The sequence below is a fragment of the Cheilinus undulatus genome, linkage group 19 (genome assembly GCF_018320785.1).
Source record: "Cheilinus undulatus linkage group 19, ASM1832078v1, whole genome shotgun sequence".
In the NCBI taxonomy this organism is placed as follows: Eukaryota; Metazoa; Chordata; class Actinopteri; order Labriformes; family Labridae; genus Cheilinus; species Cheilinus undulatus.
Genome location: NC_054883.1, coordinates 29,204,934 through 29,232,193, shown reverse-complemented (window position 1 = coordinate 29,232,193; position 27,260 = coordinate 29,204,934). Strand labels below are relative to the sequence as shown.

The 27,260-nt window shown below is 41.5% G+C and overlaps 1 protein-coding gene across 1 annotated transcript in view; it reads left to right on the top strand.

Annotated features, from left to right (window-relative positions):
- The window catches only part of LOC121527569 (partitioning defective 3 homolog), a 604,468-nt gene that overhangs the window by 460,588 nt on the left and 116,620 nt on the right, over window positions 1–27,260 (top strand). Inside the window, exons 20-21 of the mRNA XM_041814583.1 lie at window positions 1,136–1,264; window positions 14,233–14,532. Of these exons, the coding sequence (XP_041670517.1) occupies window positions 1,136–1,264; window positions 14,233–14,532 (429 nt within the window). The remainder of the gene's footprint in view (window positions 1–1,135; window positions 1,265–14,232; window positions 14,533–27,260) is intronic.

Sequence of the window (27,260 nt, the reverse complement as noted above, 5' to 3'; positions counted from 1 at the left end):
GACGTGCTATTTCCTTTTTAAAAATGGCCATGTGCAGTTCCTGAATATCTGTCTGTAAAACATCCTTTTTTGCATGTTTACTTCCTCCACAGCTGGCACCTTTGAGGAGCAGCAGGAAATGACATCACACTGTCATGATCTTGTCTTTCCTGCTCTGTCTCTTCAGAGTGAATATCCTTTATCCTTTTGTTCTGTGCAAAGTTTATGTCATATCTTGGTGTTATCCACAAGCACACTGTTGCATGCAGGGTGCTAGTGGAGCCAGTTGAGTCAGATAATAGAGTTGTCCATTTATTGTGTGTGTGAGTTTGTGAGTTTGCAGCCCAGTAAATTTACTGTACTCCATGTCAGCTGCGTGCCTCCTTTCTATTTTCCCATCCTCATCATTTTCTCACACCCTTCAGTCAGCCAGAGGCTCCAGTCATTTATTCTCCCAGCACCAAGCTCGGCCGTCGGGAGGAATTTACGATCATCTTCTTGGCTTATTCTCACCTCGCTGTAAAGCTGTAACAGATTTACCACCGCCAGTGTGTCACTCTCGTCATTAAAATGTAAAAGTTTGCGACACTGCCTAGAAAGTTACAAATGATGCCAGGCAGCACAGCCGTTTCCTCCACTTACAATCCGCCCAGTTGCAGGTAGTTTGTTCCCTCCTTGCTCCAGACTAAATCATGTGCTGTCACTGCTCCATCACTCCGAGTAAACTCCACAACTCAGGGAGAAAATGGGGAGCTCATCCTCTCCTTCAGAAAGGGGAGTGTTGCCATTTTATACTTTTCAGACTCCCTCTTTACACAACAAACTGAGTCTCTCTCCATGATGGAGACTTGGCAGGTAGGGAATTCACTGCATTGAGTTATCTTTTGATACGTCTTTGTGCAGTTTGATTACATTTATATGAAAATGGCCAAGTTATTCTTTCAATAATGAAGGATGCCTTTTGAGACTTCTCCCGAGCTGTCTACCGAGTACACATCCGACCTGAGGATTTTGACAGTTTGACACTTTAATTTCCTACAGAGTATTTCACCTGAATTTCCTGGACAAAAGAAGAGATATGCAGCTGTAAAAAACACGCCTGTATTAGGTATGAAATGATTAAACTGAACCCTATCTTCCCTTCTCTATTGCTCAGGTTCGGGAAGCACCGGAGGGACGAGCGTCCAGGAGACAGGATGGAGAGGAAGGGCTCCAGCAAATCTAAAGCAGAGGACATGCAGGCGTCAGAGGAGGAGACCTTACGAATGAGGCTGGAACAAGAGAGGTGAGTGCTCAGATAAAGCCCTGGCTCGCTAAAAGCCTGAACAATTAAGTCACAGCTGAAAAAAAAATACTGCTGACTGGAAAATTAGCAAACAACCTAATTAGCAAAATGGCGGAGCAAGGTTTGGAAATTCTGGGAAAGCACTTAGATGTCAATTTGTGAAAGGTCCTTTTCTTTTATATCAGTACATTAAATAGATCATTTATGGATTGTTGTTGCCTCTGCCATTCAGAGGCGCTGACCTCCTAATGGCCCTCGTAGGCCCCTGTGGATTTGGCATGATTGAATGGTGCTCATTATAATAGTGAAATCGATGTAGCTCTGCATTTGTCTTTTCCTGCAGCTTGCCCAGGTTGTTAATCGCTCAAGAATAAGCTGGGTCCTTTTATCGGCCCCTCTTGGCTCCGTGTCCTCTGGTGTTTGTGGACACCAGAGCATCCAGGAGAATGAGGAGAGCCATTGGTTTTAACATGCTCTTATCCATTCACAGACAAGTCCAATTTAATTCCCTGCAGCAGATAACACAATATTGGTAGCAGGGTGAATGAAAAGGCAGCTTGCTGCCTCTATTGTTCTCCACCAGCCAAATGAACTCAGTAATCAAACTGGCATTGGTAATAACGGCTAATTGAATTTGAACAATAAGGCTTGATGCTTCTCCCTCTTTTCGGCGAAGGGAAAGAAGCATGCAAGGCTGTTGAAAATGCATGGTACCAAAAACAAAAGCTTCCAGAAGCCCTCTCCCTTGTTGAATGGAACATCTGGAAGCCTAGATTCAAAAGCTGTGGCTCATTTCTTTAGGGTATTCTGTTTTGACTTGCAATGAAGGTCCTCTCTACTGTGAACCCCTCTGGCTTAAGGCCCAACACATTTCCTTCAGCGCTCCCTGGAGACTGCAAGGCCTGGTCCTCCATCCAGAACTGTCCCCTTTGAGAGACTCCCAAAGGACCGTCATGCTAAGCAGGCGAATCAACACAGACATGCACTGGGCATGAGATGTGTAGAGTATGTGCCCTCACAACCCTTGCCTCCCCACAAACACATTCACGCTATTTAAATCTCCTTCCTACTTCTTTTCATTCATCACAGTCACCCATTTTCTTTGTCTCTTACTTTGCGTAGGGGCATATTCTCATTCCCTGGTTTGTTTGGGTCCGTTCTGCATGTCTGAGCTCTGGTCTCAGTCCCCAGTGCAAGAGGCCAACCTAATTCTTTCCTTTTTTACCTGTTCCCAAATCCCATCACTCAGCTAGACTGGAATTGTCCCTCAGTTAATGGAAACAGAATCCTGAGGGAAATCGTTCTTGGTAATAATAAACCAACCTGCCATGAAGACCAGTCGATATTCAAAACATCAGGGTTCAGCAAGACGACAGCTCAGAAATCCATTACTTCTTGTATTTTTTGGTAGCACAGCTGTATAACACTCCCAAGGTGTTACATTTGATTGTCGTAGTTCTCCGCTCAGGGCACAAACATTGATTGATTACATTGCTGCCACAGAGACAGGCCCGCTCAAGAGTGGCTTTATGAAATTATGGATCGGACCGTAACGGCTTTCTGAAGTTGGCAATCGTCAGCCAGCACCGTGTGTCAGCACGACCCGGCATGGGCTGCAGCCAAACTCCCGGCTCGGCTGACATTAGCGATCATTAATTCAAGCAGACGGCTTTGACAGGGGCTTTTAGTGATTCAAAATAGGAGTCAGTGAAGAGGTGAGGCAGATTAATTCATAAAACTTGCCCTTCTTACTCTGCAATAAGGCAGATACGGCCATTTATTTAAAACTCTGACCTTGATATGATTCATACAATTTACGTTTTGGCCTGCACTCCTTGCAGACAAAACTCATTTATTCTGAGTTAAGATATTCTCCACTATTGATATCTTGTCAGCTTTGCTTATGGACTAAATATGATGGAGTTTAGAAAACTTTGACTTCATTGTGAGTGCCTGCAGCTTGGTGCATCCACTTGATGAAGAGTGCTTATCAGCTGCATTTGTTCTGCTAAAATCTGGCAGGCTGCATCCATCTCCTGTGATTGACTGTTTCATGTCTCATCAAGACAGCATTAGAACCTGTGGTTAGGCTGATCACAATCTTTGTTTAGCCCAGCAGAAGCAGCCATTACTCTGTTTTTTCGCGTCTGTGGACAACGCCCAAAACATCCCTATCTGATGGGCTCACGTTGAGAAGACTGTGGTCAAAACAAGCCCTCTGATTGGACCCTCTGTGTTGGAAAGGAGCTATGTCTGTGGCTTTGGCCCTTTTTCATGCAAGGCCACAGGGGGAAAGAAAAAGAAGGAAACACAGGGATGTGAGTGTTGTTGAAGCTTCTATCAGTCTCTGGCTTATCTCAGCACGTTAGCCCTGGAACTGTATATTCCTGGCCAAAATAGGAAGCACACAAAGACAGCCCGACAGTGTTCTTTCTTCATTTTCTGCCTGAACCAAACTCCATTCTCTCTGTCTTTTGCTCTGGCAGCTGATTATGATGTCCATTCTCTCTTATCTGCTTGGCTCTGGTTGGCTTCTAATCAGTGGCCAGCACTCCACCGCCACTCTGCTCTTTCCTGCTCCCCAGACCACAGCAGAGTACATCCCTGATTTTTTTCACAAACAGTGGTCTGCTTCCTCTCGTTTGTTGTCTGACTTACTGCTGACTCTGGATAAACAAAACCTGACCAGTGTTTCTGGACTAGGTTACACAATTCACCTCAGACTAATGCTGGGTAGTGTAATAACTTGTTTCACTAATGCTTTACTAGAAATGAAAGCTGACTCTGCATCTGCTTTTGAATGTGTTCATTCTACTACTATGCTGCAGCCATGGTTATTCTACAGAATATGCAGCCCAGTACAAGAGTAACTGGTGTGATAACCATTACAGCTCCTTAGCTGCAAAATCTGACAACAAACTGTGCAGAAGAATACAGTACACCAGTGATCATCAACTGGCGGCTCGAGGGCCACATCTTTCCATCTGGCCCCCAGAGGATTTTTAAAATCACAAAAATGCGCAGAGGAGAAAAATGTTGTGGTGTTTAGGGTGTGTTCTTTAAAAAAAAAAAATCCCTGTAGACTCTAAAACATTAGCTACATTTGGTCCATTTTACAGAAATCCATTGGTCAGTTATTATTTGTGAATATGATGCATGATAAACACATACTCATTTGTCCATTCTTGATTAAAATTGCCATTTTTGATGTCAACTCGCCACTTCAGGCACTTTTTCCTGCCAGAGAACCCCCCAAAAATAGACCAGTTTCCTGCACGTTTTTCCCACCAATCACAACACAGCATTTTAGCATCAAACCCAGTGATGACAACATGCCAGCCCCAGGAATATGTAGCCAAAATATCGCAATAGCCACCTAGTGGCAATTACAGTTTAGGTGACTGGGACTAATCTCAACTCCAAAAAATAAAAGAAATAAAAAAAAAAAAAAACATAGATTTTTGAAGTAAATTAAAGAATTAAACAATAAAATATTAATTTGAACAAAATTTATTTAATTTTAGTTTTTGTAAAGTCCCTTTTCGGTGTCTTCCAAGAAAAAAGCTGGCCTTTGTATAAATGGAGTTTATGACCCCTGCAGTACACACAGGCTGTGCATAATGCGGTATTCCTCATTTCAATGGCTGCACTAATTTCAGTCAAACAACACTACACAAGCTTTTGAACTTGTGTTTGGCAACAGTGTTGTTTTTGTCCCTTTTTTTAAAAGTCAGCATAATTGGTAATAATAGATAGTTCGGTAACACTTTATTTGAAGTTTCATTCATAAGACTGACATTATGCTGTCATAATCATGACATGACACCTGTCATTAACATAAATAGGGCTTCATGAATGTTGCCATTAAGTGTCATTAAGTATCCTTCGCTAAATTATGACACCTTTACCGCAAATGTCAAGTTATCATGGTTATGCCTTCCGAAAAAATGTCAACTTTGTGGTAAAGGTGTCATAATTTAGCGAATGACACTTAATGACACTTAATGGAAACATTCATGGAGCCCTATTCATGTTAATGACAGGTGTCATGTCATGATTATGACAGCATAATGTCAGTCTTATGAATAAAACTTAAAATAAAGTGTTACTGATAAGTCCATAGTGAAACCCCTGTTTTCCACATACGGAGAGTATGTGATTGATGCCTGCATATCCATAAGTATATGGATGATTCCTCCCACACCTAAGATCAACTCAAAATCTAAAATCACACCATATCCATACAAAACAGTGTCTTTAAATCATGTAACAGTAACTTGAATTGTTGTATAGTTGTGGTTAGAACATATGTTGAACCAATTCTCACGTCACAGCTAGACTTGTCTCAAGGCACATCAGCGTGCCTCGCCATATCATTTGAGAGTCACTGCTTTAGACTTTACACATTGTCTCCGTTTTTTTAATACAAATGGGTTTTTCTGATCCATAATCTGATTAAAACATCATGCATGTAAACCTTAAACACTGAATCTGATTTGTGGGTCACTGTGCCGTTTAGAGTACTACAAATCCCGCTGAAGAGATTGAAGGCAGTTCGGTCTATGTTGCTGTATGTGACTGTGAGTGCAAAATGGGTGTTTAGTGAGAAGTTTCATTCAAAGGAGAGAGAGAAATGTAGCTGCAGCCCTGCACTGAGCAGGGCTGCAGCTACTTTGTGCAGCTTGTTTTATGTGTCATAGATGTGTGTTCAGGAATAAATAGAAAGTTGGGGCAAAAGTGTATGTTGCAATTATTTTTAGGTGTCCTGTTTGATTTTACGCTCCTGTTTTCGCATGGTGTGATGCAAATATGACCAACAATTTATGAAGTATGGGTTTATTTTTTCTTTGTTTTAAGGAACATTGGATTAAAGTGAGGTTTGAGGCCATCCAGAAGACCAAATGAGATTTTTTTCTCTTATCTCAGAGCCAAACTTAATCATTCTTTGTTGATATTGCATCACAGTTTCTGTCATAAAAGTGGGATGGTTTGAGAGTGGACTAGCTGAGAACCTCTGCGAGAGACAACTTGAGGGAAGTTGACAGTTTTATCAGGAAAAATGTGCACAAAGGCCGTAAAGAGGGAGAACTCTTTTATTCAACAAATAAGTTGTTCCTTCTCATGCCTTATTGAGCAAGTAATTTTCTTGACACAAATCTCTCTTTTTTCATCATGATGACTGTGGACTCAACATTATCATTCCACTTTATCAAACCATCTCATTATTACAGTATCTTATTGGAGTCTAATTTGCATGAAGAGTTCAAAGGAAGCTCCAACTGGCTGATTGGGAAGTATGATTGCATTTGTAATTATATTGATACCTACAGCAAGTTAATGCGATTGTTACACTGTGAATTAACACCATGAAAACTTGCACAATTATCTCTGTGATTGCATTATGCTGTTACGTGCCAAGTGTCAACACAAAGGATGGGCTATCTGAGGTTTGCGATTCTGCACAGACAGCTGCACGCCGAGTCATTTACGCACTTTGATTAGATTCAGATACGTTCTGCCCTCCATCTGCACTTCAGAACAATACACCATGTTTTGGTGGAGGAGTTATTAGAACGAAAAATCCACTCAAGACAGCTGGATGACAAAGTAAAAGAGCAAATACATTCTGTTTCATCCACCATGCTAACAATGCATATTGAAGAGGTGCGCTTTCAAGCTTCTAAGTGTGTTGACTTCAAAATGAGTGTCTGAGAATACAGACAGCCTCCCTATACACCCACCCAACTTTCTTTTTACCTCCCCCCCCGGCCTCCCTTGGGTGGATTTCACATTGACAAACATATGGAGAAGGAGTCTGCTAGCTTTGTTGGTCCAGAAAAACAACACTGTTAGATAAACAGGGAGATTTATTCAGTGTGGAAAGAGAAGACTTGAGGTGAGCTGAAGTGTTGTTACCAGTTCACACCAGGTCTTTCATTGCACCAATTTAATCTGTTAAAGTAATTACTACACACGGCAGCCTTCTGCTTCCACTTTCATGCTCCACAATGTTACATTAGATACAGCATCATTACAATTCAGTAGAAGTTGAAGGGCTCGATTTGGCGCTTTGAATAACAGAAAAATAGATGAGTTTACAGGAGGGATGTTAAAGAAATAATGTCATCTGTTTGACACATAATTTTCTAGAAGACATGCTCTGTCAGTGGATTAGTGGTTGAACTCTATCTGCCCTTAAAGCCTCAGCATTAGACTGTCTAGACTCTCTGCTAGCCAGGAGGAAATGCCTTTTGACATCAGTGTCATAACAAACGAGTAAGTAAGCATTGTATTTTGGACAAAGGTACACGAGCTTGGCTCTATTTTGAAGATTTTACAGTAAAATACATACTGTATGAAGACCTTGAAAGAAACCAGGGAATTACTGACATAATACTGGAATAATCTTCTTCTCTGTCATCAGTGTAATTAAAATGAAAATTAAAATCCACAGCCGAGCTGCCATGAAGCACCATAGCTCCACCGTCCTCTTTTTGAAATGAAACCTCCCCGGGCTGGTTGCATTAGCAGCTACAGTGTCGTCTCTTCTCAAACGTAGTATCTGCTAAGAGGAGAAGAGAGGAGAGGGGCTGGTAATTGGGGCTGTACAGTAATAATGTGTTTAGTGTGGGCAGCGCTTTCCTTAGTGTTAACATGCTGGGCCATTAATTGGCTAATGGAGTATATATGGTACAGCACGGGGGTGGTCTCTTAGGAGAAAGTGGGGGAAGGAGAGGGGTTGGAAGTGGAGCAGCAGTCACAGGTGCCTAAGAAAAACACAGGTGGCAGGTGTAGGTGCAGCTACAGAGCAGCACAGTGGATAGCAAACTCCCAAGGAAAGCTATTGAGATATTTCAACCAGGACCAAATTGTTGGCCATGACAGACTGACATCTTTTTTTTTTTTTTCTTTTGCAAATAAGATGAACAGGAATGCCATTTTTAGGTGACAGGGTTGCTCAGCCACTGGTCATTCTGGGACACAGTTGGCAGGCAATATTCACCTGGGATTTCAGCAGTCAGAGAGACCCAGTGCCAGCTGGCCAACAGTGGAAACTTAGCACTGTCTGATAAGACTGATTTTTTTGGCAGGAAGAAAAGTTGGTATATGTCTTTCACTGCAGATTGACAGGTAGATATGTGAATTTCTTGTCTTTATAAATAGACAGAAAGATTTTTGTTGAGCAAAGTTACGACCTTTACCCTTGAAAAAGGATGAGGATATGATGAAATCACGCAGCATGCAACATATCAGCCCTGCTCTCCAACACACCAATTCAACTATAACGGAGCAAACTGACTGAGAAATGTGAAACAAACGACATAATATCACCACTACAGTCACTGATGCATGTTAAAAATGACCCTTTAAGCAATAGGAGCTCATGCAGCACTGTTGCAGCTACACTGGCAGCTAAATTTAGAGGTATGTTTATAAAATGAATTGGTCTTTTGGTAGATTTTTTACCCTTCACCAGCATAGCGCTTTTCATTTTTTTTCTTCTCTGACCAAAGAACAGTTTTCCATTTTACCTCAGCCCATTTCACATGATCTTTGGCCCAGAGAAGACGCCAGCATTTCTGTATCATGATTCCATATGGCTTCTTCTTTACATGAGACAGTTTTTATCTTTCATTTTTGGATGGCACAGCAAATTGTATTAACAAACAATTATTTCAAGGAGTGTTCCCTGGGTCATGCAGTGATTTCTGGTACAGAATCATACCTGTTTCATTGTAGTGCCACCTGAGGGCCTGAAGATCACTGGTAATCCAACATTAACCGTCAGCCTTGTCTGTTGGGCTCAGAGATTTTCCAGATTCTCTGAATCAGAGATTTTCCAGATTCTCTGAATCTTTTGATGACAGTTTGCACTGGAGATGGAGGGATATTCAGAGTCTTTGCAATTTTTATATTGATGAACATTTTTCTGAAATTGCTCCACAATTTGTAAGCACTTTTTTCACGGATCGGTGAATCTCTGTGCACCTTTACTTCTTTGAGACTCTGCCTCTCTAAAATGCCCCCTTTGTACCCAGTCATGCAACTGACCTGTTGCAGTTAACCTAATGAGCTTGTAGCAAATGAAACACATCCAATTCAAGTGTGACGTCATTTCCAGTTTTGACAAGGGACTTCCAAGATTAATGGAATGCAGCAGAAGTCCTCGAATGATGACCCGTTGCATCATTTTAGGGTTTAATAGAAAATCTGTACATATTCATGATTTTATCGTGGCATGAGTTTCAAACCAGTGCACCCAAGAATATTTCTGAGAGGTATCAAGGACAAATGGAGCAATTATGTGGCTTGCAAATCGAGACAGACAGACAGGCAAATTGCAAATTAAGGTAATAAGGTCAGTTGTAAAATGCTCCTGCAGCTGTTTTCAATCAGTACCACTTACTCTTCCAGCTTTATGTTGCCCCATCCCTGCTTTCAAATTCAAAATGAGCTAATATATTTTCAGGAAATGGTAAAAGTTTGATGTCCAAGTTTCAACATGTAATATGTTGTTTATATTCTGTTGTGAATGAAGTACAGGTTTGAGATTTTCAAATTATTGCATTCCGTTTTAATCCATATTTAACACCGTGTCCCAACTTTTTTGGAACTGAGGTTCTAATTGATTTTAATTCAGTAGTTTAAGATCCATACAAAAAAACTCTTGACTCTTTTAAAAATGTGTATAACATTAAATGTTGATGTAATCTAAATAAATTATCAGCAGTTTTTCATGATTGAATGTAAATAAAAGAAAAAAAAAACACCTGGTATTAGTTGTAGAAATGTTTGGCAGTTGCAGATTTCTGCCTTGTATGTCTGTTTCAGCAACACTCAATCCATCACAACCAAACAAGTGTATTTTATTTATTTTATTGGTATTGGTTAAAATGGGTTTGGAAATATTCACGTATTAGATATTGGCAGAAAACAGTGTCCCCAAAGAAAACTCAGGATGATAATTACCTTAATAACCAGAGTATGACTCATCTTTGTTTTTGTTGTTAATAACGTTTAATTGGGATGCACCTATTAGCTTTGCTCATGTTGGGCTCCTGAGGCCTGTAAGAGAAGTCTCTCTCTTTCAGCTTCACGTCGCCAGTCTAGCCAAGGCCATTATCTCATTCCAAATGTCAATATTGCTGTTTTTATGAATCTGATTAGTCCATAAAACGCCACAGGGTCTTGAGATCCCAGCGGACTTCCGTGAACCTGTGGTAACATCATTGTCTGGCCCTTCCTGGCAGAGATCTGACATCACTTCAGCCAGATGGCAGGTGAAAGGGCATGTGGGAGTTTGTTTTTCTCCCTTTGATGCTTGTTTTATATTCCCTAATATTACTCACAAAAGTGAGCCAGCACTATAAGTTGTCCATTTCCATTTTGTACCTGGTCTGCAGCGATGCAAACACACACCAACCCAGCTCAGTGGCTTTATAGATGACTAGGTATCATGCAGCATTGCATCAGGCCTCCATCAAAATCTCATTGTGAAGATAATGCTGAGAAAATGGGATTTTGGTCGGCTAAAAATAAACAAGGCAGTCTATGGGTAGGATGTGGGAATTGGGTTAATCCGGCACTGAAAAATGGTGATTGTTTGAAACGTGATTACTGTTATTAAAATACACAGACATGGGAGAGAGAGTTAGGCTGGGAGGGATTCCAGCTTTGTTCCAAACCTGTCAATCATCTGTGAGAAGCAGCAACGGAGGGTCAGAGGTCGGTTATAACCTGAGGTAATGGGGAAGTCTAGCACCAGTGGGAGGTACGGTGTCTGCATGCATGTGTGCGGATGTGTGAGTTACCCTGCAGCAGGGATACAACATCTGGAACCAGTGAGCAGTCTGGTGGCTGCTGCCAGGGTCACCACAGTGGGAGGTCAACCCCCCCCTCCGCCTGTCCTCAGCCCTTCTCCTCTCTGCTCCCCATCGTCGTCCTCCATGCTCCCGCAGTGCCAGCTCCCTTTGCTCCCATGCACAACCATGACTGAGTCTTGTTAGCGTGGACAGATGGGCATTCACATGGAACCATTCTCAGAGATCGGAGAGGCCCGTGAAAGGCTCAGTTGTGTGGTCCCAGGGAGAGGAACGCCATGGAGGGACGGAAGGAAGGAGGAAAAGGATGTCTAACTGTATTCTTCACCACCTCCTGTTGTTAGAAAACCTAAAGCTCAAGATCAGTACGCTCACATCAGCCCCTAAAAGCTCATGAAAAAAACACACATTTAAGTTGTACAGCCTGGCCCCTTGTTAAAAAGGACAGTTTCCCTTACACTCATTTCCTCTCACTTAATAGAAGTCATTCACTTTGGAAGCTTTAGGAAAAGTGGCCTCTTCCGCAGGTCTGGTTGATCAGTATCTGAGATTAAACTTGAAAGTTGGATTAAGCTCCTTTGAATATTGACTTTTCCCTTCATGCTACTCCTGCACAGTTGGATATTTTAACCCCATACACCACAAAGTTTACTACATACTTTGAGTTAGTTAGCTGGCATCATCATGAGCATATTTTGTGGAAACTTTTCTGATGTGTTTCCACCATCAGGGCTGGAACTAATGTTGTATATAAGCATCCTTATCTTAAATAAACAAACTTTCCTCTTGGACTGCATAAAATTATCTTTTGAGAACCAATTAATAGTTGGCAAATTGGCATGGTTTCCCTTCTGTAGCTTCATTCAGTCAATACAAAGTAAAAGGGAAAAGAACTGACACAATTATAGACATTTTACCATCCAAAACAAAAAGGGGTGTAGGGGGAGTTCGGTACGTTCACTGAACCCCAAATAACTTGACAAAAAAATTCATAAATAATCAAATATCTACTTCTTTGTAAAGCACAGAGCTAATAACTCATTGAAATTGAAAAAGTTAGCTAACTGTGGAACTGTGCTTTTTTCCAATAAAGCAACATGGACTAGGCATCAGGTGTCTAAGCAGAATATTTTTTCTGGCTTTTATGCACATATTTTAGATAAGAGTGTGGATGCAATCAGAAACAGAAGGACAGCCATCACTGCAGCCCTCCACCAATCTGGGCTTTATAGCAGAGTGGCTAGACGGACTCCTATCTTCAGTGCAAAACACATGAAAGCCCTATCTGAGTTTTTTGCAAACTCCAAGCAGGCTTTCATCCTCACACAGGATCTCTGGAGCTCTGTTGGTGACTAGCAGGTTCTTGGTCAGCTCTTTTACTAAGACCCTTCTCCTCCAATGGCTCAGTTTGGCCAGCTGACCAGCTCTCGAAGGAGTCTTAGTTGTCTTTCTTCTATTTTAGAATAATGGAGGCCACTGCGCTCTGGGTAACCTTTGGTGCTGCAGAACTTTTTCCCCCCAGATCTGTGCCTTTATTTAGATAAACTGGATGGAATCAGTAAACTGGGGTAAAGGATGCATGCAGAAAGGATGCCACAGGCTTGAATTGAACCCAAGCTGCATGCTTTGAAGACAGCAGCCCTTTTACAAGGGCTGTGCAGACACCACTGGTAGCCTGGTAGTAAGTGGACAGGCCAGGTTCAAATCTGATCTGTGGCTCGTATCCCATCACACAACACCGTATTGATAAAGCATATTGCGCCACTGATAGTTAGGTGCAATCATGTCTATAAAGTTACCTTGTTACATGCTGTTTGCTCTTGTTTTGTCCTTTATTGTGACGAGAAGCTTATCAGAGAAAAAACCACACCATGAGGTCAAAGGAACTGCCTGCAGAGCTCAGAAATAGGATTGTTACAAAGCACAGATCTGGGAAAGGCCACAGGGCTTAGTAGTGCCAGTAGGATAACATCACTGCAGGACTCACTGAAGGGCTGCAGTGATGTGTTTCTTTCTGGAACTTTGTTCTTTTCAACACAAGATCAAGAGCTCAGTCAGAATGGACATCGGGTTCTTGGTCACCTCTCTCACTAAGGCCCAATTCCCCCGATTGCGCCAGACTTGAGAATTATGGAGGTCACTGTGTTCTTGGGAAGCTTCAGTGCAGCAGTGCTTTTTCTGTAGCCTTCTACAGATCTGTGCCTTGCAGGAATCCTTTGACCTCATGGCTTGGTTTTTGCTCTGATATGCATTGTCAGCTGTGAGGCCCTCTACAGAGGAGTGAGTGCCTTTTTGAATCATGTCCAGTCAATTTCTTTTACCACAGGTGGACTACAGTCAAGGTGTTGAAACATTGTCATGATGGAGTAATAAGGGTAGATTAATGGGAATGTGAAGGGGGTCTGCATACTTTCTGAATACACTGTATACAAGTGGAAAAGCAATATTTAAATGTTAAATAAGAGACCACCAACCCCTTATAATTACAGTAGTATTGTACATTAATATTAACATACTTTAATTAGATTTTTTAGGTCAGTTATCTCGGGATTGTTTTTCTGGTCTATGGAGAACTTGCACGTGAAATCCATTATGACCTCAGTACTGCAGGGTACGACCAGCTGTCAGCCGAGGGTTTTCCTTAGTCTAACTTTGCATGGCTAATAGTTCATGTGTTTGTGAGTTAGACATGTTGTTTTTGCCATGGGGCGATTTGAATGAAAGAGGCCAACTCTGGTCCAAATGAAGCATAACGATTCATGTAATTATGTGCAAACAGCAGTGTGTTCATTTAACCCTAAATGTGTGATTTGTGCATCAGACTGTGTCTTTTGACTAGTTTTAACAAATTAAGCAGGGTTTGTGAACAAGCCTTCAAGGCTCATCTCATGAGGAAAACTATTAAATACTGATACTATACTAATTAAAACTGTGCAAATCTGTTATCATTTGTCAAACTGGTCATCTTAGAACATCAAGTGTTTATTCATAACAGTTTCTTGCTTAATGTCCTTATCTATAAAGGAAAAAAATAACTATAAAATTGTTTTCCCCAATCTAAGTGAGTCCAATTGATTCTTTCCTTCACTGTGCTTTATTTTCAGTTTGACATCACATAGAGTTATCTCTTATTTGTGTTTCTCACAGAATACAGGCAAAGACAAGAGAGCTGCGGGAGAAGCAGGCAAAAGAAAGGGAGTATGCCGAGATCCAAGACGTTGTCAGCCGCACTTTTAGCTCTGATGAGGAGCACACCTATGCTGGCATCGGATCTTTGGATTCATCAGACAGCAACAGCCTCGATCCTTACAACCACCCATACCATCTCCCTCAGAGTCCCCAGAGCCCGCATCTTCCTGTCACCCTTCAGGACAACGGACCGCCCTTGGAGGCTCTGTATGCTCAGGTCAACAAGCCCCGTAACGGACGCCCTGCTGCTCCAGACAGGTAGGGGGCACCAATAAATAATCCAGGGTATCCAAGTCTGCAAAACAAACATCAACAAACTCAAGAAACAACAGAAAGCTTTGCAACTCTCTACCTTCGTCAGTCATTCATACGACACTAACTAGCTTTGTGCTTTGTGCTTGTGCTTTGCAACAATCTTGTTCATTTACACCTCATCTATAATGGATAAGCCGCGGTATGATCGTATTTGTTCTCCTTTACTTGTCATGGGTAACATGCTGCAAAGATAAACAATGAATTTCACATTGTGTTTTATCACTGCTGCATCCCACAAGGCATTGCTCTGTGCAGGTGGGATGAATCCACATTCAGGTGAAACAACAGGAGCATATCAGTAATTCTCCACGTGTTAGAATTTAATACCAGATTCCTTTTTTTTTCATTATCCTTGGATCACAGGTAATCCTCCCCCAGCTTCTCGCACTGAAAGTCATGCTGCTTGTGAGTTCAGCTTGTTTGTCGCTGGGGGGTTGTATCGCTCATAACCTCCATGTCAACACGAATATTTGATGTGACCACAATATCACAAGGAGCTTTGGTGTCATGAAACTGTGGTGATAGTCTTTGTGGCTGAAAAGATATCAGGAGTTTATATTGATGTGTTTGACACAGCGTTACCCATGCTGAGTTTATGGTCAGATTTAGGACACTTAACCTGCAATACATTAAGTGTAAGGATGCTTGACTCATGATGGGATTTTAAGATTTGCTTTGATTTTCTTGTGTCTTTTTCTCATGAGATCAAACATTTATTTATGAATTAAAATGATGCTTTTATTTCAAGTCTTTGACAATGAAATTTTAAAATGTTATTGATCTTATTTTAAAGCTCATGTTCTTTAGCTAAACACAAGACAAGCCTGGGGCAGGCAGTGCCTTCTCCTGGTTTAAAAGAGTGTTCTAATTTTTCTTTATCTAACCACTTTAAATTGTCCCTTAATTTTAGCTATTTTAGTTGTATTACAAGGTATTTTTACATCCAGAAATAAAGCTGTTCAAACCAAGATGTGACTATTTGTTCCGTAATTTCAGTTCAGTGTTGCGTTCATTATCCTTAGACCCTGAGCGCAGTTGGCTTTAGGTAACACGCTTCCAATATTTTCATTCTTAGGTTTATCGGGCTGCACAGTGGTGCAGGGGTTAGTTCTGTTGCCTCACAGCAAGTAGGTCCCTGGTTTGCTTCCTGGTCAGGGCTTTTCTCTGCAGAGTTTGCATGTTCTCCCCGTGCATGCGTGGGTTCTCTCTTGGTACTCCGGCTTCCTCCCACCACTAAATGGCATGCAACAAACATTTGCATGACTGATTATCTTGACTCTCAGTTTAGGCTCATGTGCAGTTAAATCTGATTTTTTATGACCTGGCAACAATGAAGACTCAAATAGTATGAACAAGATGGGACGCATGCCAGTATTTTCGTAAATAGTTGGAAAGTTTCCCTTATCAAATAGCCTGTAACTTGTATGCTGGAATGTCTTGATTTTTCTACTAGACCTCATTTGATTATGCTGCTTGTTAAAATATAGTGGCTGGTAAAATAATATGTCAGTGAGTGTTAGATTTTTTTTAATCCATCAGCCAAATTGGCAGGTAGGGGAAAAAGTTCATTTCCAGCCCTGTGAGATACAAGATGAGTCTATTCAATTTCAAAATACAACAGTGCATGGAAAAAATCTAATCACAAATCAAAATTACATCCCATTTCTGTGACGTAAGCCACGAGTTATTAGACGGTCAGAGGGTCACAGATATTAAAAAAAAAATAACATTGACAAAGAAGTGTTAGTATTTGAGGTGGAAAACCACAGGGTTTTATGTGGCACCACACCTTTGATTTTCATTATAAGTCCGGTAACTATATTAAAGTGACCGGCACTCAGCTCCAAAAGGCGGAGTAATCTTTAACGCAAATACTACTTTTATGTTGGACCCAATGTTGCGTGTTCTCAGGGACAGTACCTCTGTGATCTTGTGATCTCACAGCTCCAGCTGATCTGGACTGCACTTGGCTGGGAATAAGTTACTGCCCCCTTTCAGTGGGCGAGGGCATGTACCTTTGATTAGAGCAAAACCTTGGTGCACATGCAATGCTGCAGACATGGAGTATGGAATTTGCAGGTTAGAACACACAAAAAGAAGCAAGTTAAAGTGACATCCTCTTACTTAGGGTTGCTTCCTCAATATATTTTAATGTGCAGTAAACAAAGCAAGGTATCAAAATATAAAGATTTTTGTGGGGGATTACATTCAAAAGGATAATGCAGTCATGTCAATATAAACTTGTATTTTTATTTTCGTATTATGCCGTTCTATGTTGAGTTGCCTGTGAAGAGATGTGAATTTCCTGTAGGTCATATCCAGTGGTGACAAGTCAGTAGCTTTCTTTCCCCATGCTGTCCCAGAACCTTTCAGGGTGTTATTAATGGATCGGATAATGCCCTCCTCCTGTGATTGACAGCTGTCACCTGGGGGCTCGTGACCTTTTACTGCTGGGCTCAGGTGGGGTGTGGTGACCACGACAGAGCACCTCTGTGTGAGAGTGTGTATGTTCTTTAAGAGGATTTAGAAAGGTAGAATCTCCATCCTGTAACAGCCCCATGACAGTATGAGTAGATATGACAAGGTTATCTGGCTGCCGATAGCCGGCTCAATCTTTGTCCCTGTGCATCCAGGGCTTAGCGAAGGCCACTGATCCATATGTTTAAAGTGAAGGTTACCTCCACATGTTTCCTCAGGATAGCCTTGTTGTGTCACAGCAACTGTAAACTATCCTGCTTCCCATGCAGAAGTTAAAGATAAGCCCGGATGTTTTGGTTATAAACGGAGACAAGACAATGTTTGAAAAGCATTCAGTGAGTTTATTGAAAATGCAACTTTAAGATGTTTGTCAGTGATAGATGTGATGCTATTGATTCTCAGTGGAAATATCAATAAGCTCTGTGGAGGGATAGTGTACAAAAGCCTTATCATAAGACAACCGTGTGAGTGATTTGTCTCTTTCTTCTTCAGTGCCAGAGGGAATATTAAAAGCAATCTGCTTAGTAGCTTTCAAAGACAAGAAGAGAAAAAACACAAGATCCTTCCACATGAGAGGTTTAATTGTAAGCAGATGTTTTGCCACTTAGATTTGAATTAAGAAAATAATTTTTCAGATAGATTTGGTTGCTTGGATTTGTTAAAATTAAATAAAATATCCTCTGACCATCTGGAAGCAGTTCCACATTGTTGTTTTGCTGTGCTAACAATTAGAATAATAATATTTTTTTTAGATTGGGAAAGAAAATATTGTACCACAACTCTGAAATATATCACTCTCCACACACAAACAGCTCGAGAAGAATCTGTCTTATCTCCTTCCTGCCCTCTTGTTTTGCAGCTTCTTGGAGAATTCTCACCTTCACGGGTTTCTATCAGCATAAAAAGCTTAGTGCTGCATGTTAATTATCAAAACAAGCTTATATTTAGTTTGGGGTCCTGAGCCGAGAGTATTGATAGCACAGTATGGAGTTTTATTTGCAGGCACAGGATTAGCTGTAGCGAGTGTTGTGATTTGATTTGAAATATGCGCCGCATGTTCAACACTGCATTTTTTTGTTGTTTTGCACCTCTAGCTGCTTTGCATATCTTGTGTATGCCAGCCCGGCTGCGCGCCTGTAATGTTTGTCTTGCTGCCTTTGAGATATAATATGCACTGCTTCTTATTTAGCTCCCAGGCTTTCTATTTACAATTTGCAAAAAAAAGGAGCTTGAAACACATTCAGATTCAAGACTCCTGTCACTTGCCTATCATAACAAACATAAACAGTCATTTGCATTTCCAAATTAAATGTAATAGAACTTTCATTGTCAAATATAAAGCACCAGCACAAGAGAATTTGCAATCATTTCTGACTGCTCCATGCATCAAGACAGCAAAATTGGATTCTGGGCTTTTGTTTTGCCGTTTAGAGATCCACTATGACTTGCTGTGTCTTCACTTTCTAACCCTGCCACTGCTACTTCAACCCAGTGTTTTGAAGCTGCAAAGATAACAAGAACTTCCTGTTTGAAGGTCAGGAAAAAAGGACGTCGATGTGGTTTGTTCAGGCAGACTGCCCATTCCTGGCTGTCAGTCAGTCCTCAGTATGAAAGAAAAGAATGAGTAGCGTTTAACCCTGACCTGGATCCTGTTACACTTTCTGAGTTGGGCCCTGGAGAGACACTCTGATCAAAGAAGCAGATATAGCCTCCTTACCTACAGGATATTTGAGTTATTTTCAAGTAAAGTCTGAAATTCAGACATCTGACAGCAAGTCAGCATTTTTCAACACACCTGTGTGAACCTAGACACAACACGCTTTATCAGTTATAATGCAACTCAGTTTACCAATGACGAGAGCAAAGAGAGGTGCAGACTCCTCTCTAAAAAGCTCGTCACATTTGGTACAGTGATGTCTTCACATCTTCTATCCTTACTGCTCTGTTTATCATAATGAATAGACTGTATTACACCCTTTATGCTGCATTCATTAGGATCTCATCTGAACATACAGTATTCTTATCATTTAAACAACTCATAGTTGTAGTTTAAATATGTATTATTGCCCCATCTAAATACAGTTCAGTCAGAACCACTTTGTCAAAAAAACACATCATTTAGGGTCATAAATGCTTTGTTATTTTTGTTTGGCAGTGTTGCTATTCAGGGATCCCCTACCCTTCCACGAGTCAAGCCACGTTCCTGCTTTTGCTTTGCCAATAACAAAAGCAAGGATAGAAGCAGCAAAAAAAAAAAAAAAAAAAAAAAAAAGAAAAAATCCCTGAGCAGAGCAGGCATCAATGACAACAGAATGACATTGATTAGTCAGAAGCAGAATAAAGGAGGAGCTGGGGTGGAGGAGTGTTGCAAGAGCAGCTTACAGAGTGTAGCCAGGCAAGAGCAGTGAGAGAGATTAGCCAATAGTGTGCTTAGAGCAAATCAGCTGGCCATCAGCTGATGAGGGCTTGCATGAGATCAGCTGATCTAATTATGGCAGCACCTGACTTTGTGGCCTGCCTGAACTAATGCTATATGCTTGATTTAAGGGGATGGACTAGCCTGAGCTAAGAGAGAACATGCACAAGCTCAAGTAGGGTAGAGCTATAGGATCTAAGCTATATCCCAGAAGTCTCAAACCCCTCTTTAAATTCCCATTTTAACTTTTAGAAAAGAGTGCAAATAACTAAAAGAGTTTTGGTTTTAATACCTCATATCTGTTTGGTGAAAAAAAACATCCATCTGAGTAGAAGTGAAATTAAAAGAGGACATATTGACTAGCAAGACCTCATCAGGAGGCATTGTCTGTGTTATCAGGCCCCATCATACACCCTTTTGCCAAAGTATTTTAGTATACAGCACAGGTGGTCTTATCTATATTACACCTAACAGTTGTTATTTTTACGCTGGGTACCCTGCCATCAAATCTAAGTCTGTGAATGGTGACAGCGTGGAAGTTCAAGAGCAGTCCACCTAACTTGGCAGCGTAATCCCTCAATCCACTGACTGCGAGGTTGAGATCAACTGCAGACTGGAACTCAAGCGTGGGAAGATGTGCTTGCCGAGCAAGACAGTGTGACACTCCTGGTATCTGAGCATGCAGACAAAAGTCAGGGTCTTTTGTTCCTTGGTCCTCCCAGTCTTACTCCACTCTCATTAGGCTTGGGTGTTGACTGATGGCCAGAGGCACCAACTGGACTCCGTTGTGGCAACTTCAATTCAGCTCATTTTTGGGTATCATTGTCAAGACTATGAGTCTAAGGCTGAAGGGCTCAGGAGAGTGGGGATGGGAAGGGTCATCTTTTTGATAAGGGAACAGCAGCACAATTTTACAAGACTAGACACCAGGGGGGATACCTGGATGGATGTGGCATGGGCCTGGCGCAGACCTGGACGATGGTCATCAGAAGGCTAGAGCAGTACAGGACCAAGGCTGACACATCAAAGTGTATGCTCTCATACCTGACCTGACCTGGGCACCAAAGCTGGCGCATTCCTATCTTGAGAATGCAGAAAACAGCTCTACCTTAAACTTCCTGAAGTCTTGTCTAAAGTTGGTGGCATTGTATGACATTTAGAAGATGCATTAGACAATGGAAATACTGGCGAGTGCAAACCACACTGAGTTTTATTCACTCACATAGGATGCACAATGAGGCATGAACTCCACAGTTTTGTTTCAGTGTATTTTCTGATAAAAACTTGTAGGAGTGGAGAGTATAAATGTTTTTTCCCTGTTATCTTTCATGTTTGTTACTCCAATGCACATCTAACACAATGCACAGAAGCACACGTATAATCAAGCCATTTTATCTGACCTCTTTGCCCTCTGTGCCTGGGTTTGCACGCCGATGGTGGGCCTTCAAGACAGCAAAATAGACAGACATTCCAAACTGCTGTGTGCCATGTGCTTTAGATAGCAAGCTTTGCACCATTAGAATAGGGCTTATCACTTCTAAAAGTCTCTGTACCCTACCATAATCAAATGAAAGAAATGTCAATAGCTGCAAAAACACAATAGACTAGAGAAAGAAAAAGTTGCCAGTTTCCTTTTTAGTCTTCTATTTAGCTTAACATTGCAAAGGAATAAAAAACAAATAGTGTCCATGTAGCCTGTGCTAAGGTTGAAGCATACCACTTGACTCACTCCCATGTCTGCTGTTTTTTTTTTTTTTTTTTACAAAACATGCATTCAACAAGCATGTATAGATAAAACAGGAAGCCAACTGTTCTGTTCTCAGCTTGTTGACACTTTTTTCTATAGCATAGTAAATAACATTATATAGGATGTTATCATGGTGGATGCCATCTCCTGATTATCATATGACCTCTAAAGGCATAGCACAACTGCACAACTCTTATCTTGTGAAATTGGTTCCAGGGAACAAGTAAATTGAAGTAAATTGAGTTGAAATTAGCAGACAGCCTTCCTTTATTTTTCAGTCTTTGCTGGGTAAAAAAACACCAAAGGCTGAACAGAAGCAGTCGGTGTGTTTGAGGAATGACTGCGCTCTAACTAATCAGGATCTTACATCCAAAAGCCACCTTGTCAACATTCACATAGCTGGAAAGACATCAATCAATGCTGGGGCACCCAGGAGCCCATCAGTTTGTTTACTGTGCACCCCTCTGAGCTGTCATCACAGCACAACATTTTTAGTCTGATAAGGAAGAACCAGTGAAGTAATTAGAGACACTTAGGGGCACTTTGGTTGATGTGGGGTGGGTCTCTTTTTAAGAGAAGGATGGATACCACATGTCTGCCAGTTACTGTACATTATAGACGCATCTTTGAATCTTGATGTGCTTCATGTGTTTACACATGTGCGATCATTTTATGCCATAATAAAGACCTTGGCCCATGACTTGTCGTGCTTTCAAAGCTGCTCTCTTGTTTATCTACTAGAGTTAATAAGAAGAGGCTGCAGCTGGATAAATATGCCTCTCTCTGATAGAGCCTCTGTAATGGAGCCCTAATGGGAAGGTCACTGTGACTGTAAAGCTGGAATGAGTCAGACCTGAGCCTATAAACCCTTGGAGATACAGGGACCCCTGGTTGCTGTGGGCGTCCAGAGATCCTGCCCATTCTGCCGTATCAGGTTTTACAGTTCCTCTATGGGATCACACTACAACAAGAGCTCATTTGACAATTTATTACCAACCTTCAGGTTATAAGATCTGGCAGCACCAGGGGTGTTTTGACAATGCTGTCAGGCTCAGTAAAAGTGAAGGGCACCAATAAGAATCCAGGATTTATTCACGGTCAGTTTGGTTAAAACCTTGTATAAAGCAAACAAAAATATCAATTTCCCCCCTAAAACCTGTGGCATGGATTCAGAGCTCATCGTAAACCCCTTTACACAATGTTTTCTTTTCCCTTGTTTTGTTTAACCCCGTATAAAAGTACAACTATCAAAATGGAATGACCTCATTTCTCGACAGGCAGCTGACAAGTCAAACCCCTCCATCTGCCGAGGGACCGTGGGGTTTGGGTGACTGGCGTTGGATGCTGCGTTTCAGAACGACAACCTGACAGGTGCCGGGCTCGATGGGATTTGCAGGAAGCAAGCGTGAAACAAAGCATCACCTTTGAAACTCCAATTTGATTGACTGCCGCTCCCATTACCCAGTTGAGTTTCTAAAGCTCCTTAGAGCATGGGCGAGGAAGAGTCAGAGAGACACAGAGAGGAAGAGGTGGGGGGAACAGGGAGTAAAAGATATGGAGCTCACAGAGCTCAGCAGTGCAAAGCCCTTGAAGTCGTCTGCAACTCAGCAGCACCAGAAAGGCTGGCAGGCAGGCAGTCGAGAGAAAAACGAACCTAAAAAATCCTCACCGAGAGAACCAGTCGCTGTGGTGTTTTTCCCTTTTGCTTTCTCCACACTTTAATTCAGTCAGAACCTTCACTTTGCATGGTCCTCAAATTGGATTATGAGGTAGCTAATGCATTTTCAGCAGCTGATAAAAGGTCAGGCTTTTCATCCCGGGAGAATGTTTGTGAGACATCACCGCTCGAATGCTCCAAGACATCAAACCGCGAGGTGGGAAACGTTAATTGGGAGTGAGACAAATACGTCACACCTCCGATGAAGGGTTGGCTCCTGCTGGCTGACACTTTAGCTCACTGTTGTTTGGATCTTTATCACATAGGATAATTCATTGTTTCTCCCTTAATATCAGCTTTAAAGGACAAATCTCTGGTGTCATTGAGTTTCTATTTGGTGCTTTATTGTTTAAATGGACCATTGGATGACGAGATTAAAGCGATGCAGCTGGAGAGCAAGTCCTCATAAATGTTCAACCTCAATCAGACTGAACCAAATTGGACTTTTTTTTTTTATTGTTTGCTGTCTTGTATTTGGCGTCTGTAATTAACTCCACAATCAACAATCAGTCTCTGTGATTTTTATAGACTATATTTTAATTTAGAAGCAATCAAAGTGAGATTAACTACTCTTTCTGTCTGCAACATCTGTAGCTTTGATTAAATTCTACCTCTCAATAATTCATTGGTAAACAAATGAATCTTTTACGACCTCTTGCATCTGCGTGAAGACTTCAATAACATCTCATAAGTCCTTAATAGTGTTTTCTCTCAGTTCCCAAGGGAGTAAAAGTGATATGTCTGGTCTCAGTGTGGCATGTATTAGAGGTAACTAATTACATGTGACTTGCTCATTTGTATCTCTGTTATTTCAGAGGGTTTTGTCTGCTGTATCTAGTGTCTTCACCTCATGTAGGCTGCCAAGTTAAACAAGACTTTGAGTTGATGCTGACTGTATCACATTTCATTCCTAGAGTGGTGGCAGCATGTTTTGGCGCTGCCTTTTGTTTGTCTCTGACATCTGCCTGTGTTTGTCATTACTCCCTCTGAGTGTCCCTGTGTGGGTGTGAAATTAAAGTCACAAAGTAGTGCCTTTTTCTGCTTTAATCGAGAATTTTAAAAAGGACATTGAGGTGATGGAAAGCATTCAAACAGTCCTGTTTAGAGAGCTGCCGCCTTAATGAATGAGTCTGACTAAACCCTTGTTTCCAATTACGAACGGTTATAGAGGTGACGTATTTATTTAAGCACTTAATTGAAAAGTTGCAAGCAATGATTCGATAAAAAAATGTTGATCACCATACAAACAAATGTTTGAATGGCTAGACAAGCTAGCTTAGCTGAGCCTGTTTGCCCATTCATGCGTCTTTTTAGTGAAATACATCACAGAACATATTACATTCCAGGCAGGTCAACTTTCACTTATTTGAAGGTATATAATTAAAGGCTCACAGTCACATGACCTTGGGAGCCTGGAGGGCAAATAGAGTTTAGAACACTGGCAGCTAACACTCCGTATCTTTACAGCACCAGATCTTCAATGTCCATCTCTTTAAACCTATGCATGCTTACATCTGTCAAAATGGATGTATAATTTAAACTGTAAGTAGGGCTGACCATATGTTTTGATTTACCTGGAACTGTCCTGTTTTCAGGCTTTATGTCCCACGTCTCGACAAAAATCTTTAAAATGCTAATTTGTCCCATTTTTGAACAAGCCCAGTTGAATACCACAATGAAGCACCATGCCTGCTACACCTGGCCTATGTTTGTCTGTCAGTGCCAGGACAGTTACTATTTACCTAGTCGAAAAACGTAATGCAATGCAAGTCTAATCTTGCTCCTGATTTGTTGGTACATGTGCCAGTCAATTGCGAGGTGCTAATAGGACCTGCTGCATAACGTCACAAGCTGTTGTCCCTAGAAATCCAAGAGGGGAAAAACTTTCTTCGTAAGTGCTAGGTGATGAATGTGCTGTGTTTTGCATACACTTCGAGTGTATACCTTCAGTATATTCCAACAAACGTCATCTTAAAATTTGCAAACACAAACAATGGGTACACGCTGGGAATAGTTACAATGTTACGGTCCACTTCAGTGAGGCAAATGCTGGTGATGTCTAACTTCAATGAGCATCTTAGGAGGGCATCTTTGCAAGGAACCTGAGGTTATATAGCTATACTGTAGGGGCAGATTACACCCTGTTTAAAAGTGATCTTTTTTTTAAGCAGAAGTCCAAGTTTTTCTGTTTCTCATGTTTCAGTTTAGGTTGATGGCCACAATGTATTTCTAGGCCCAACTGATGCAGGTCACCAAAGACTTTTTAGTAGCTTACATGCAGGTGGAACCAGAGACCACCAGGATCTTTCTTTTTGTCGCCAGCCTTTTTTTGTCACGTGAAGTCTTGAATTTTAGTCCCGTTTTCATCTTTACTGAATAGCAAAAATATGAAAAAATAATCCTCTCCCTATGGTTATAGGTAGTTTCTATGAAATTTCTAATCCTTTGTGTCAAGTGCATTTCCTTGCGTTGGACACCAGGAGGTATCTTCTGTGTATTTACAGATATACAGACATCAGCCACATATGTAAGTGGGAACAAGGGATGAACCTCAGGTCAGCAGTGGTTACTAGGGTCTGCAGGACGTCCTCTGCACATGCATCTCAAGATGTTTTAGTGCTAATATACTCTTGAAACACCCAGTCTAAACCCTTTACATATAGGTTACAACATGAGGGTGCGACCTCAAAGAACCAACACATTCACATACTGACTTTTGCCCTTTCCTCCCAGCCTCCTCTGTACTGTGGTGATAGTGCAAAGGGCCAAATGCACCAAATGCACATCAACCTTATCTCAGGGGTTTTACACAGACAGCAATGTGTATCTCCCAGGCAAAGCAAGTGAATTATTTTTCGGGTCTGTTTTCATTTTTTTTCTTACCCTCCTGCTTCAGAGAAAAGGCCCCTGTGGGATGGATGTGATGAGATGGAGCACAGAGGAGGCAATTTATCCTCCGTTTGTACCATTACGTTCATTTAAGAAAGCAAACAGCCTGAGAGCAGATTGAGCAAGCAAGAAGGGAGAGGGAGAGACATGAACCCACATCTTCAACTTTACATAAAGTGGATCAAGCTGATTAAGGTTGAAGGTACAGTATGTATTTTATCAATGTCCCTCAAATGGGAAGCCTGGAAGATATGCGTACAGTATTTAATGAATTTTCACATGCAGATCAAAGGAAATGGGGGGTGTAACATTTAAGGCAGGGGTGCCCCAGTAGACAAAATGGGAAGTGGAGATTGTGGGGGAAGTTTTGAAATTGGCCGAGGGCTGCCGATGCATCGTTTGTTGATCGGCACCGCAGGGCATCTCATTCGCTGCAATCAGCAGCTGCAAATAGACAGTTAATCCGTCCTCTCCTCCCCTGAAGGCTGCAGAAGCCTCACACCGTAACTTAACTGTGCTGTGCTGAGAGAGATTAACCAAATAGACAAGCATTTATCAGGCCTACTTTTTTTTCCCTGCAATCTAGTGTAATTGTGATGATTTGTTTTGAAAATGTCAGAGCTACACAGGAGAAAGCATGTAGAGAGCATGCTGTTACCAAATGAGGGGTGCACTTTTCTATGAAATCAGTTACTTAGAAATCTATCTTGATTGAATAACACACACTATGACGTGCTTGTTACATTCCTATGTGAGAAACTCTGCTTTTCACATGATAGGTAACCTAATATCATAAACTAAGCATGGGTTCTCTTTGCGTTTACAAGCTGTATAGAATCACTGCTTTCATCCCGGCTGGCCAACGCTCTTTCTCACACATTCTCACACTACCACACTAGAAATAGATCAGGTAAGGAATGTGATTGAGAGGCAGGTGACTACGGAGCATGGGTTCACACTATGAACCGTGTCAGCAAGCAGATGACTCTCACGCCTCCTCATCCTCCTCACCTAGCTTTCATCTCTCTTCAGTTCCACTGCAAACATTCTCAGAGAAGTGACCTCAGAGTGTCAGGCAGGGACGCTCCTGCTGTATTTTTCCTTCATTTCACTTTCTGTGTGCTGATACTTGCCAAACAGTGAAGTGAAGCATAGGACATGTTGAAAGCTTGCAGAGGCATCAGGGAGTATTCAGGGGCTTCCCCTCTCACTCCAAATATATCTTGTGGAAGAAAAAGATAGACCAAACTCGGGAAAAGAATAGAACAGGAGAGCAGAGATCATGCAGAAAAGGCCTAATGCTCCTGGCTCGTCAAATGATAAAAGTAAGACACAACAAAAAATGCGAGAAGGGTCGTAGAAGGGATTAGAACAGTCACTTTGACATTGTTTTAAAGTCAATATTTGTCTTTGTTGGAAACTTC